General features: G+C 45.3%; 1 protein-coding gene across 1 annotated transcript in view; it reads right to left on the bottom strand.

Moving 5' to 3' along the window:
- Positions 1 to 14,833, bottom strand: part of LOC142286848 (ATP-binding cassette sub-family C member 2-like) — a 106,002-nt gene that overhangs the window by 7,099 nt on the left and 84,070 nt on the right. Inside the window, exons 19-24 of the mRNA XM_075333399.1 lie at positions 13,196 to 13,350; positions 5,148 to 5,303; positions 2,978 to 3,177; positions 1,331 to 1,394; positions 1,093 to 1,194; positions 872 to 1,015 (exon numbers count right to left, since the gene is read on the bottom strand). Of these exons, the coding sequence (XP_075189514.1) occupies positions 872 to 1,015; positions 1,093 to 1,194; positions 1,331 to 1,394; positions 2,978 to 3,177; positions 5,148 to 5,303; positions 13,196 to 13,350 (821 nt within the window). The remainder of the gene's footprint in view (positions 1 to 871; positions 1,016 to 1,092; positions 1,195 to 1,330; positions 1,395 to 2,977; positions 3,178 to 5,147; positions 5,304 to 13,195; positions 13,351 to 14,833) is intronic.

The raw sequence follows: 14,833 nt of genomic DNA on the forward strand, positions 1-14,833 counted from the left end.
CGCTATGTGTGACACCGCAGGAACGACGAACATCTACCTGCGTCCACCGGCAATGAGGAAGGAAGGAGGTGGGTGGCATGTTCCGGCTGCTCATCTCCGCTCCTCCTCTGCTATTGGGCGGCCGCTTAGTGACGCCGCTGTGACACCGAACGAACCGCCCCCTTAAAGGAGAGATTGTTCGGTGTCTCCAGCGACGTCGCTAAGCAGGTATGTGCGTGTGACGCTGCCGTAGCGATATTGTTCGCTACGGCAGCGATCATCCCCATGACGAAACAGCGACGTGGGCGGGTGCTATCGCTAGCGATGTTGCAGCGTGTAAAGCACCCTTAAGAGACCGACCACCACTGCTGAGCAGCTTGTAAGCCCTGCGCTAAAGCCGGCCAATATTAGGAGGTAATAGCGCGCTCCAGCATTCCTCCCCAGCTTCAAAACAACGCTTACAAGTACAATAAAAAATAGCTTGTAAGCTCTGAGCATTTTCTACTATCTAGAAGCGGTGGTTGGTCTCCAAGGCAACGAGCCTTGGAGACCGACAAAATAAATGTATTTCTATCTCAAGAACAGCTGAAGATATAAACAAGCAGTAAATTGCAAAATTGCTTCTATTTAAAATAACTATCCAACAATTCCCTATTATGAACATGGGAATAACCCTTTAATCTTCATGATTTTTTTTTAATCTCTAATCACTTTTTCTTACTGCCCCTGAAAGACTTGATCCTATCATGGCTTGCACTTTCTACTGTAATAACTAAATGAGTGCTTGCACCATTGAAACCCATGTTTCTAACAGCAGCATCTAAATGGTTAACCACAGGGCATTGGACTTAAAAGATAAAATAAATAAAAAGTTTACTATGTTGTATTTTACCTTTTCTGTTTCATGTAACTGAAAGGTGACATCCCGGAGAGCCAGGTCATGGTCATCCCGATAGCGGGCCTGGTAGTTTGTGAACTCAATAACTCCCCTATCCGGCCACTCGGCTGCTGGTCTTCTGGGCAGGGTCCAGGGCGCCTGGTAATTATATTTACATTCAGTTCCATCAATGTATAAAGACAAGGATCCAATAATCTGGGGAAGGGGCACCATACCTCTTTATCCATTTCTTCATATTCACAAACCCGTTCTATGGCCACCCCATTGGTCTCTATTTCACAAGCTTTGCGCACCCAGAAATTTAACGTCTGAGTGATCTGTGGAGGGAATGAATAAGAATTTACTACAAAAGAGTATAACACTATGGGAAAAAGTGTCTACTTGTCAGAAAAATGGAAAACCATCAAGAGTTCTAATGGAAATTCCATTTATTTTCTGCAGCTTTGTACTTACGTTCAACGCATACGTAATTGATAATCCCACTGTTCCCGATGTCAAATTTTGTACGTTGTGTTTTCTGAGTGGTTAATTGGTGACCAGCATGTGACAGCTGGCACCAGCAGCTTCCTGCACATTTCCTGCACATTTAGCCAGTTGACAACTGGCCGACCACAGTTTCCTGGAGATATTGCAAGGAGCCGTGAATTTTACATGCCAGCTTCCTTACACCTGTTATCCACAAACCACAAGTTTCCTGACTGTGGAACTGTAAACATTACTTCCTCATTATCGTGGTTTGCTTAAGATCTGTCTGACACGTATACTTTGGTCATAGTGAAATAGGGTCAGCCAGAGGACATCTCTCTCTGATACTGAATTATTGATGGATCAAATAATATCTGTGATCACTAAATCTTCTGATTATGATCCCTATCTAATCACACTCATTCAGTCATATCACATTGGTATCACAGGGGTCTGCATGGTCCCACACGTGTTGTGATGTCACAAACATTAGGGTTCCTGAGCCCTGGTATTTTTTATCGGAAGGATCAGCAAATTTATGATGGCCAACAGCGGGTTTATACCACTATTTTATGGCTAACTATGCTCCGCTGCTTCTGACAGTCTGTGCCTTCTCCAAATAGTCATCTTCCTCTGCCAGGATAAGATCCATTGTACAGTGATTAAGCATTTACCAGAACAAGGCACATCTATGTACAAACTATTAAAGAAGTTATCCACTACCCTAACTAATTTCATTTTTTATTAATTGATTGTGATATGCCACTAAATTCATCCATACTCTTATTAAAGCCCAAAGTTTCATCATGCATTGCAGTAGCCTGTGAGCAAGCACTTTACAAGCCCCCTTCATTTTCCACCCTGCACTGCTGATGATATTGGAGGATACCAAGTGTCAGAGCAGCCCAGGGTACGTAGCAGCCCATCTGTTTTGTTTGTTATGCAAATTTTGGCACTTTTTACCTGTCCATGGTCAATGATTGGATTACCTAAACCCTCTTGTTTCGAAATACAAATGAGAGCACTTCACTTGCAAAAGGTGTCAGCCCCTGCTGTTACTGCTGAATGAAACTGTCAACACAGCTTGTGTGAGGCAGACTAATTATGGCTTCAGGATGCATGCTCAGGAAGCTGTAATTCACTCCAAAACGTCCACACCTACCATCAGAAGCCCAGCGACAAAATCCTTTCATTTGGTCTGATTTCTGTGCCGGAAAAGGAAGTATCAGACATAACAGAAAACAAAGACGAATCCAGGTACTATGTGACACCTGCTGACGTGCTCATAGAAGCTATACAAGTTTTGAAGAACAAATGGCAAAGGGTTGAAAAAGTAGTGGAAAACCCCTATGATAATGCGAGAACATGTCTATTATGCAAGTAGGACAGGTGATAAGATGGAGAAATTAATTTCTCCATCTTCTCCATTGTTGTTTCTGTATATATCAGACTGCACTCAGATGTCATCAGTGCAGTTCGATGTTTCACACACACAATAGACTTGAATGGACGCGCGTGATCCGTGACACACATGGTCCGAGATTTTCTCATATTGCACTCGTCCGATTTAACCGCTAACGTGAGCGGGCCCTAATGGCTACTAATTGATGCGGAGCCCGCATCACACTTCATTACCTGTTAGAGATGACATTATTGTAGTAGCACACTAGATTTTCGTTCATAACATCCTTGTTCTGACCAATGAACCTCTCTTGATGGCCGAAGGCTCTGATGGTGGACGCTCCCTGCAAAGTCTCACTGAAGTGAGACAGAATTGGAGACCGCGAGGCCCCATCCAGTCTCCGGATCTGACGCGAGCTGGCAATATAGTATCTCTAAAGAAAAGAGATAAGTCAGGTTGCACCTATCTAAACCTGCATTTCATGAAATATGTAACACTGCCTTGCCAAACTGATAAAATATATATTTACTAATCGAAAAATAAAGTTATAATAGACATATATTGCCATATAGTTTTTAAGAGTAGATGCAAAGCACTTTATTAACATTAATCTTTGAATCAAAGTTTTAAGTGTTTGAAAAAGGTCTAAAAATTAATGTTTGTGGCTAAAAGTCTAAATTAAGCAGAGTTGGAGAACATTTCTTATGAATAAAAGTTGGCAATGTGCAGAGCTCATATGTGTCCCTGATACCTTAATGTGCATGTACATACAGCAGGTGAAATAAGTATTGAACACATTATCAATTTTCTGAGTGAAAACATTTCAAAAGTTGCTATTGACTTCAGATGTCGGTAACAACCCATCCAATCCACAAAGGCAAAGAAAAACCCTAGCTGTTCAGAAATGTAGTGATGTGTATTACTCAGAAATGTCAAAGGGAAAAAATATTGACCACATGATGAAAGATACATGCAAACAGCAATGGAAAGTCATAACACCAGATGAAATTTTTCAGTAAGTCAAAAGCAATCCTGCCACTTAGTGAAAAATAATATCAGCTGGTTTAACTGATGGCCTATAACAAGGTGTTTCGTTACCAAGGTGTCACACAAGAAACATTTCATGATGGGTAAAGCCAGTGAGCTGTCTCAAGAACTATGCAATTATATGGTTGCAAAACATACTGATGGGATTGGTTACAGAAGAATTTCTAAACTACTGAAAGATTCAGTGAGTACTGTTCGGAATATTCTGGAAGTTGAAAGAACATAATTTCACCATAAACCGGCCACGACTTAGTGCTGGAATAGCATGGTGTGGGGCTGTTTTTCAGCATACGGCACTGACAAACTTCATATGATTGAAGGAAGGCAGAAAGGACCCTAGACATACTTGATAAAAATCTGCTGCCATCTACCAGGATGATGAAGATGAAACGGAGGTGGACATTTCAGGAAGACAATGATCCTAAAGCCAAGGAAACTCTCTATTGGTTTCAGTGAAAGAAAATAAAGCTGCTCAATTAGCCGAGCCGATCACCAGACCTGAATCCAATAGAAAATGTATGGAAGGAACTAAAGCTCAGATTTCATAGAAAGAGGCCCATCAATTTAAAGAAAAGCGCTGTGCATTCTATTTGTTTTCTCAGAAGGAGCCCATCAGACTTTCAGGATTTGAAGAGTGTTTGTGTGGAAGAATGGACCAAAATCACATCTGAGCAATGCATGTGACTAGTTTCTCCATATAGGAGGCATCTTGAAGCTGTCATCACCAACAAAGGCTTTTGTACAAAGTATTAAATAAATTTCAGTAAGCGTGTTTAATAGTTTTTCCCGGTGTCATTTCTCATTATTACACTTCACTAAATTTATGGACATCTATGGTTTGATTTATTTACCAGTGTGGATTGGATACGGCGTTGTTACCAACTTCTGGAGAGAAATTCATGTCAATAGCACCTTTAGAAATATATTTACTTAGAAAATAGATGACGTGTTTAATACTTATTTCACCCGCTGTTCATACACTCATAATTCTCAAAACTTAAAAAACTTGGCGTAAACAAATGGTCTGATTAGGCACAAGAGGTGATTAGGTGCACAATGTTACATGACAGAGTGCACAAGATCCCTCTAAATTGTAAGAGGGAAAGTGATAACAATAAAACAAGTTCCTAGGCCACAGTACTGGGGACCTGGAAATCTGTACAGGGGGAGGTGATCTTTTGGCTGTCACTCACACCTAAGGATATTACTTGGACTGTTGGAGTGGTATTAAGAACTCTGGATAAAGTCAGGGGACAAAAAAAAAAAAAATACACACATCGAGGACTAACCCCGCCCCTGAGGAACAATGGGGAGGAGATAATTATTCCACAGAAGAAGTAAACTGTAATACACTACCTGGATTAATAGGTATAAAAAGCCAATGGGAACAATAGCCACCGAGAACAGAGGCGTAGCAAACACGATCACCAGGATGGTCCCCAGCACGTCCAGCATACAATTCAGCCAGGTGCGCAAATAGTAATGGAAACGCTCGTCTATTACATAGATGTCCTACAATAAAACAGGAATACAGACAAACACAGTTATACAAAAATAATAACCCATTAAGAAAGTGGCCAATAATTGCTTTAAAAAATTTAGTTTTCTTTTTCGCTCCTAATTGGGAGACCCAGACAGTGGGTGTATAGCTACTGCCTCTGGAGGCCGCACAAAGAACTACACTTAAAAGTGTAAGGCCCCTCCCCTTCTGGCTATACACCCTCCCGTAGGAGTACGGATTCCTCAGTTTTAGCTTTGTGCGCAGGAGGTCAGACACGCACGCATAGCTCCATTGTTTTTAGTCAGCAGCAGCTGCTGACTAGGTCGGATGGAAGAAAAGAGGGCCCATACAGGGCTCCCAGCATGCTCCCTTCTCACCCCACTGTATGTCGGAGGTGTTTGTAAGGTTGAGGTACCCATTGCGGGTACGGCGGCAGGAGCCCACATGCTGATTCCTTCCCCATCCCTTTTTACAGGGCTCTGGGTGAAGTGGGATTTACTGGTCTCCAGGCACTGAGACCGTGCTCCATCTACAGCCCCTGGAGAAGATGCTGGATGGAGCGGAGTACATCAGGGACATGGCCCTGCTTCCTCAAGGTACTCTGTGTCCCCGTGCATTTGGCGCTCACACCGCAGCATGCTGGGTGTTGTAGTGCGCCGGGGACATCAGCGCTGCGGCGCTTGTGCCATGGCCTCATTCAGCTTCGCTGAAGCAGGCACACTTCTGGGAATCGGTCGCGCCGGCCGCTGGGACTGCGGCGCGGCTGGCACTTGTGGTGCGCCGGGGACTTCAGCGCGGGCCGCGCTTTTACGGCGGCCGCGCTGATAACTCGAGTCCCCGGCTTTTGCGGCCTGCTTCCGTTCGTTCCCGCCCCCAGACCTGCCAGTCAGGAGAGGGGCGGGACGCTGGTCAGTGCATCAGCGCCGAGGGCTGGAGTCGTTTTTACATACTCCAGCCCTCACAATCGGCACAGAGGGGACACTGTTTCCCGCACTTTTGTTTAGGAACTCCCACGGACCGCCCCTCTCCACAGACGCCGGCAGCCATTCCTGCTGACACGCTGAGCTGCAGAGGGGAGCCGGGGAGACCCAGACAAGGAATTCTGCGCCTCTTACCCGCTATTCAGCGGGCGGTAAGCAGCCCTCAGGGCTCACCCCCTCTTGTGCCAGTAGTATTCTTAGTATTTTATTTCTACAAATACTTTGTATTGCATAGCGCTGGTCGCCCTTTGGCTATAGACTCTCTCACATTGCAGAGAGCCAGCAGCATGTCGTCCGTAAAACGCAAGGGTGCCAAGGCACAGACATTATATGCTTCCTGCACCGCATGTGTGACTTTTCTACCGGCAGGCTCCACGGACCCCCATTGTGTGCAGTGCTCGGCCCCTGCGGCGCTTGCACAGTCGGGACCTCTGCTGGACGTGACCCAGGGTGTACCACCTGTGAATGCTGTCCAGGTGACAGGAACTGAGTTTACAGCTTTTGCTGACAGAATGTCTCTCACTATGTCACAAATTCTTGACACATTGCGAGCTAGGCCTGTACTTCAGGCCACGGACACTGTGCAATCATTGCCCCCTGGTCCCCCTCAGCTGAGTTACCTCCAAGCTCCGGGACGGGCACATACACCTCAGGGTGAAGACTCTGACTCGGACGATGGCCCCGGGCAGCCTAAGCGGGCTCGCTATGACGGGCCTTCACATTCATCTCAATGGTCAGGATCCCAGCGAGATGAATCTATGGGTGATGAGGCGGACGTAACTGATCAGGATTCTGATCCTGGGACCGCTCTCAATCTAGATACACCAGATGGTGACGCCATAGTTAATGATCTTATATTTAACATCAATAAGATGTTAAATATTTCCCCACCAGCTCCTCTTGTAGAGGAGTCAGCTTCGCAGCACGAGAGAATCCATTTCAGATACCCTAAGCGTACATTAAGCACTTTTCTGGACCACGCTGACTTTAGAGACGCAATCCAGAAACCCCACGCTTATCCTGAAAGGCGTTTTTCTAAACGGCTTAAAGATACACGCTATCCTTTTCCCCCTGAGGTGGTCAAGGGTTGGACCCAGTGTCCAAAAGTGGATCCTCCAATTTCCAGGCTTGCAGCTAGATCCTTGGTTGCAGTTGAAGATGGAGCGGCACTTAAAGATGCCACTGACAGGCAGATGGAGCTCTGGCTGAAATCCATCTATGAAGCGATTGGAGCGTCATTAGCGCCATCTTTTGCGGCCGTATGGGCACTCCAAGCTATCTCAGCCGGGCTTGCGCTAGTCGACTCAGTCACACGTGCATTTGCCCCGCAGGTAGCACCATTGACCTCGCAAATGGCGGCATTCGCGTCGTACGCGATTAATGCTGTTCTTGACGCTACAAGCCGCACGGCAGTGGCGTCAGCCAACTCCGTTGTTTTGCGTAGGGCCCTGTGGTTGAGACATTGGAAAGCAGATTCTCATTCCAAGAAGTGCTTAACCAATTTGCCTTTTTCTCGTGACCGATTGTTTGGAGAGCGTTTGGATGAAATCATCAAACACTCCAAGGGTAAGGACTCATCCTTACCGCAACACAGACAAAACAAACCCCAACAGAGGAAGGGTCAGTCTGGTTATCGGTCCTTTCGAGGACCGGGCAGGTCCCAATTCGCCTCGTCAAAAAAGACTCAAAGAGACCAGAGACGCTCAGATTCTTGGAGGTCTCAGTCACGCCCAAAAAGGACAGCCGGAGGAACCGTTGCCAAGACGGCGTCCTCCTGACTTGCAGTCTCCGATTCCCACACCCGCGGTCGGTGGGAGGCTTTCCCACTTTGGCGACATTTGGCTGTCACGCGTCAAAGACCGTTGGGTGAGGGATATTCTGTCTCACGGGTACAGGATAGAGTTCAGTTCTCGTCCGCCAACTCGTTTCTTCAGAACTTCTCCACCACCAGACCGAGCCGATGCTCTGTTGCAGGCGGTGGCCGCTCTAAAGGCGGAAGGAGTGGTGACCTCCGTCCCTCTTCAGGAACAAGGTCACGGTTTTTACTCCAATCTGTTTGTGGTCCCAAAAAAGGACGGATCGTATCGACCCGTCCTGGATCTAAAGTTGCTCAACAGACACGTAAAAGTCAGGAGGTTCCGGATGGAATCCCTACGCTCCGTCATAGCCTCAATGTCTCAAGGAGATTTTCTAGCATCAATAGATATCAAAGATGCGTATCTCCACGTGCCGATTGCACCAGAGCATCAGCGTTTCCTACGCTTCGTCATACACGACGAACACCTGCAGTTCGTAGCGTTACCTTTCGGTCTGGCAACAGCCCCCCGGGTCTTCACCAAAGTCATGGCAGCAGTAGTAGCTGTTCTGCACTCGCAGGGTCACTCGGTCATCCCGTATCTAGACGACCTGCTTATAAAGGCACCCTCTCAAGAAGCATGCCAGCACAGTCTGAAGGTGGCACTAGACACTCTCCAGAGTTTCGGGTGGATTATCAACTTTCCAAAGTCTCATCTAACCCCGACCCAATCTCTGACTTATCTTGGCATGGAGTTTCATACTCTCTCAGCGATAGTGAAGCTTCCACTGGACAAGCAGTGCTCGCTACGGACTGGAGTGCAATCTCTCCTTCAGAGCCAGTCGCACTCACTGAGGCGCCTCATGCATTTCCTAGGAAAGATGGTAGCAGCAATGGAGGCAGTCCCGTTCGCGCAGTTTCATCTGCGCCCTCTACAATGGGACATTCTACGCCAATGGGATGGGAAATCGACGTCCCTCGACAGGACTGTCTCCCTCTCTCAGACTGCCAAGGACTCTCTGCGTTGGTGGCTTCTCCCCACCTCATTGTCACAGGGAAAGTCGTTCCTTCCCCCGTCCTGGGCAGTGGTCACGACGGATGCGAGCCTATCAGGGTGGGGAGCGGTGTTTCTCCACCACAGGGCTCAGGGGACGTGGACTCAGGAAGAGTCCACCCTGCAGATCAATGTTCTGGAAATCAGAGCAATCTATCTTGCCCTGCGAGCCTTCCAACAATGGCTGGAAGGCAAGCAGATTCGGATTCAGTCGGACAATTCCACGGCGGTGGCGTACATCAACCACCAAGGGGGAACACGCAGTCGCCAAGCTTTTCAAGAAGTCCAGCGGATTTTGACGTGGGTGGAAAGCAGAGCGTCCACCATATCCGCAGTTCACATCCCAGGCGTGGAAAACTGGGAAGCAGACTTTCTCAGTCGCCAGGGCATGGACGCAGGAGAATGGTCCCTTCACCCGGACGTGTTTCAGCAGATCTGTTGCCGCTGGGGGACGCCGGACGTCGATCTGATGGCGTCACGGCACAACAACAAGGTCCCAGTTTTCATGGCACGGTCTCACGATCACCGAGCACTGGCGGCAGACGCCTTGGTTCAGGATTGGTCGCAATTCCGACTCCCCTATGTGTTCCCACCTCTAGCATTGTTACCCAGAGTTCTCCGGAAAATCAGGTCCGACTGCCATCGAGCCATACTCGTCGCTCCAGATTGGCCAAGAAGGTCGTGGTACCCGGATCTGTGGCTCTCACGGTAGGCCAACCGTGGACACTACCAGACCGTCCAGATTTGCTGTCTCAAGGGCCGTTTTTCCATCTGAATTCTGCGGCCCTGAACCTGACTGTGTGGCCATTGAGTCCTGGATCCTAGCGGCCTCAGGTTTATCTCATGAAGTTGTTGCCACAATGAGACATGCTAGAAAACCATCCTCAGCTAAGATCTATCACAGGACGTGGAAGATATTCTTAGCGTGGTGCTTGGCTCAAGGGTTTTCTCCCTGGCCATTTGCATTGCCAATTTTTCTTTCCTTCCTGCAGTCTGGGTTGGAAAAAGGTTTGTCGCTTAGCTCTCTTAAGGGTCAAGTCTCCGCGCTATCCGTATTCTTTCAGAAGCGCTTGGCACGGCTTTCTAAAGTACGCACGTTTCTCCAAGGAGTTTGTCATATCGTTCCTCCTTACAGACGGCCATTGGAACCCTGGGATCTGAACAAGGTTCTCATTGCTCTCCAGAAGCCGCCTTTCGAGCCTTTGAAAGAGGTTTCCCTTTCTCGGCTTTCACAAAAGGTAGTTTTTCTTGTGGCGGTCACGTCTCTTCGAAGAGTGTCCGAGCTAGCGGCGTTATCTTGCAAATCTCCCTTCCTGGTGTTTCACCAAGACAAGGTAGTACTGCGTCCAATTCCAGAGTTTTCTCCCAAGGTGGTTTCTTCCTTTCATCTCAATCAGGATATCACTTTGCCATCTTTGTGTCCGCATCCAGTTCACCAATTTGAAAAGGGTTTACATCTGTTGGACCTGGTAAGAGCACTCAGGATTTACATTTCTCGCACGGCGTCTCTACGCCGTTCTGATGCGCTCTTTGTCCTAGTCGCTGGTCAGCATAAGGGATCGCAAGCTTCCAAATCCACCCTGGCGCGGTGGATCAAGGAACCAATTCTTCACACATACCGTTCTGCTGGGCTTCCGATTCCATCTGGACTGAAGGCCCATTCTACCAGAGCCGTGGGTGCGTCCTGGGCATTGCGGCATCAGGCTACGGCTCAGCAAGTGTGCCAGGCGGCTACCTGGTCGAGTCTGCACACGTTTACCAAACACTATCAAGTGCATACCTACGCTTCGGCAGATGCCAGCCTAGGTAGACAGGTCCTTCAGGCGGCGGTGGCCCACCTGTAGGAAGAGGCTGTCTGACAGCCCGTTCATGTGGTATCTTTTTACCCACCCAGGGACTGCTTTTGGACGTCCCACTGTCTGGGTCTCCCAATTAGGAGCGAAAAAGAAGAAGGGAATTTTGTTTACTTACCGTAAATTCCTTTTCTTCTAGCTCCAATTGGGAGACCCAGCACCCGCCCTATTTGTTCTTAGGGTTTCGTTTTTCGGGTGCACATGTTGTTCATGTTGTTTCTTAAGTTCTCCGATCTTGTTATCGGATTGAATTTGTTTTTGAAACTGTTATTGGCTTTCCTCCTTCTTGCTTTGGTACTAAAACTGAGGAATCCGTACTCCTACGGGAGGGTGTATAGCCAGAAGGGGAGGGGCCTTACACTTTTAAGTGTAGTTCTTTGTGCGGCCTCCAGAGGCAGTAGCTATACACCCACTGTCTGGGTCTCCCAATTGGAGCTAGAAGAAAAGGAATTTACGGTAAGTAAACAAAATTCCCTTCTTTCTTCCCACTTCTTCCAAAAACAATAACTTTTGATTTTTCAGTCGAAATAGACAAGTTTGAGGGGGTTTTTTTTGCGGGAAAAGAAGTAGTTCTGAATGGCATCATACAATTTACCAAAAAAAGGTACTGAAAAAATGAGAAATAGTTAAAAAAAAACAAAAAGAAAAAAAACAACAAACTACAACACAACCCCTCCCCCCCTCAAATTTAGCCATTGTTTATTGGGTTTCATATTTATGGTTTTAATTGTGCTTTAAAAATCACCAGGCAGCTTAATTTTATAGGTTGATACAAGGATGGTGATTCCAAACTTGTATAGTTTTCTTTTATATATATTTTGGGAGAGAAAAATAATTAAGAGCTTTGCAAAAAAAGAAAAATGTGGTTTGTGTTCCCATTCTTTGATACCTGTAAAAATTTGATTTTTCCATTGATGGAGCTGTGTGGGGGCTTGTATTTTATGAGTCAAACTGTCATTTTTTTTAATATAACATTTTAGGGTATACATAACACTTTACTAACCTTTAACTGGAATTTTTTGAATTTTTAGGGGTGGTATGGCAACCGAAAAAAGACAATTCCAGTGTTTGATGTTTTTGGTTTGTTTTTTTCTTTCACTGCATCTTTCACTGTGTGCATTCACTTTATATTTTTTTTAGATTAGACTTTCATCAAAGTAGCAATACCAAACATGATTTTTTTTATTTTCTTATTTTTAAATTGGGAAAAGGGGGTTGGGTAAATCAAACTTTTATATTTTTGTGATCTTTAAGGGAACCTGTCAGGTCCAATATGCACCCAGAACCACAAGCACTGGGTGCATATTGCTAATCCCTGCCTAACTGTCCCAATATACACTAGCATAGAAAAAGAGATCTTTAGAAAAAGTATTTCTAAAATGTTTTATCTTATGCTAATGAGCGCGGGGACTAGTCTCAAGGGCGTTGCTTCCCTTGCTAGTCGGCCACATTAGCATGTTAGTACGGCCCTGTGGGTGTGCTATCATGCTAATGAACGCGCAAGGTCAGAGGATGCTCTCACTCACCTCTCCGCTGCCACCGCCTCCGACGCTCGATTTCGGCTCAGTGCGCATGACCCCGGAGTTTTGGTCATGTGCACTTTTTCAGTTTGAAGCCGGGACGCGTACACCCAGCTTCATAGTGCACATGACCCACATTCTAGGGTCATACGTACTTACCCGAAATCCAGGGTCTGGCAGCGGAAAAGTGAGTGAGATCATCCTCTGACGCTGCACATTCATTTGCATGATAAGACACCCACAGGGGCGTACTAACATGCTAATGGATCCGACTAGCAAGGGAAGCAACGCCCTCGGGACTAGTCCCCTCGCTCATTAGAATGCGATAAAAGATCTTTAGAAATACTTTTTCTAAAGATCTCTTTATGTACAGTATGCTAGTGTATACAGTGACAGTTAGGCAGGGAATAGAAATATACACCCAGAACTGCTCATGGTTCTGGATGCATATTGGACCTGACAGGTTCCATTTAAAATATTTTTCAAACCTTTTTTTTTTAGAACTTTTACTCCCCTTAGGTAACAAGCGATAGCTTGAGCTACAGTATATACTGCTATACATCAGAACTGCACTATGTAGAAGCGTTATATAGTAGTGTAATCTGGTGATTTGGAATAGAAGGTTTAGCCAATAAACAGTTTTGTGATTGTGACTCCCGAGCCTGGGGTCTAGGGATCCAAGAAAGTTCACGTTTACCTACCTTCGTAAATCGATTTAGCACTTGGCCCATTGGAGTAGTTTCGAAAAACTGGAGAGGGAGGTGTAATATATTGTCAAGCATCTGATTGTGTAGGGATCGGGAGGAGCAGATGGTACCTCTAGTGATCACATAGGCCCCATAACAGACAAAAAGACCTTACAAAAAAAAAAAAAAAACAGCAAAAAATTTTGAATTGTTTAATATTGTATAATCTACCTATGCCTTTCATTTCACATTATTACAATGAAGTAATGATACAGAGTGACAAAAATACAGTATATTAGGAAACTGCAGAAATTCCTTTCAATAGACTTTTTTTTTTTTTTTGCAAACAAGAGTGGTGTGAATACAAGAGATGAGCAGATAATTTCGCGGGACTCCGGTCCAGGTCAGTGGCGGCTAGACTGGAGACTGTGAATCTCTCACCTTCCGGTGTCCCTGGTATGGGCTTTTGATTAGCCAGGACTGGCACAATGACATCTGGAACATCGTGGACGCTGGACCATAGTCCCGCAAAGCCATCCGCTTTAGTGGATAACTCTCAATTGGTGATTATTTGATTTGCGACAAATTCATGAATTTGTGCCTTTTTTCACGCTGTCTTTTGTGGTTTAGGTCGTTTTCTGATGGTTACTTCAATCATCAATGTGTCCTTGCCAGATTTTGCACAAAACCATAAAATGTGACTTTAAAGAAAAAAAAAAGTTGCAAAGTTTGTCACAATCCTATTACAGCCGCCCTCCGTGGAGTTACTTTATGTACACCAGTTACGGCAAAACTTTTTTTACATTTGGCAAAAAGTGTGACTGTATGAAAAGGAGTAATCTAAGGCTAGGGCCCCACTTTGCATTTTTAACCTGTGTTTCTGCAGCGTTTTGAGCTGCAGCGTTTTATGGCCAAATGGCTTGCGTTTTGTTTTTCCATGTTATCCTATGGAAAATGTGAAATTTCTGACCACACTTTGCTTTTCAAAACGCTGCGTTTAATTTGCATAATTTGTGGCACAAACCATGCGTTCAAAGAAGCAACATGTCAATTATTTTTGCCATTTTGGGTGCGTTTTGCTAACATTGAAGTCTATGAGAAATGGCAAAAACCAAGATTCCAGCAAATTCCTGCGTTTTACTTGCTTTTCCAGTGCAGAAACCATGCGTTTTGGACTTCAAAATAATGATTTCATATGTCCCTTTACACACACACATATTCTGAAAATTAAAAATAAGAATTTTAATAAATTATTGCAATTTTGCCATTAAATATCATATTACCGCTGTAATTTCATTAAATTAATCTATTTTCATTATTTTTCACAAAAATATAGATTTGTTTCCTTTTTTCCAATTTTTTCATTGAGTTTGACCATTTAAACTTTATTTAGCAGTGTCTAGATGTTCAAAACACATCTATCAAAACGCAGGTGGAAAAGCGATGAAAACGCATCTAAAACGTGGTAAATACGCATGCGTTTTCAGCGCTAAATTTCTGAAAAAGGCAACTTTGGTCAAATCAATTAAGCCCAAAACGTGCATTTAGAACTGCAAGTAGATAAACGCAAAGTGGGGCCCTAGCCTTAGAGCAAAAAACAAATGAAAACTTGCTGATGTATCATTACCCTTAATAGGAGGTTGGGGAAACATG

Source organism: Anomaloglossus baeobatrachus, chromosome 2, assembly GCF_048569485.1.
Source record: "Anomaloglossus baeobatrachus isolate aAnoBae1 chromosome 2, aAnoBae1.hap1, whole genome shotgun sequence".
NCBI lineage: Eukaryota > Metazoa > Chordata > Amphibia > Anura > Aromobatidae > Anomaloglossus > Anomaloglossus baeobatrachus.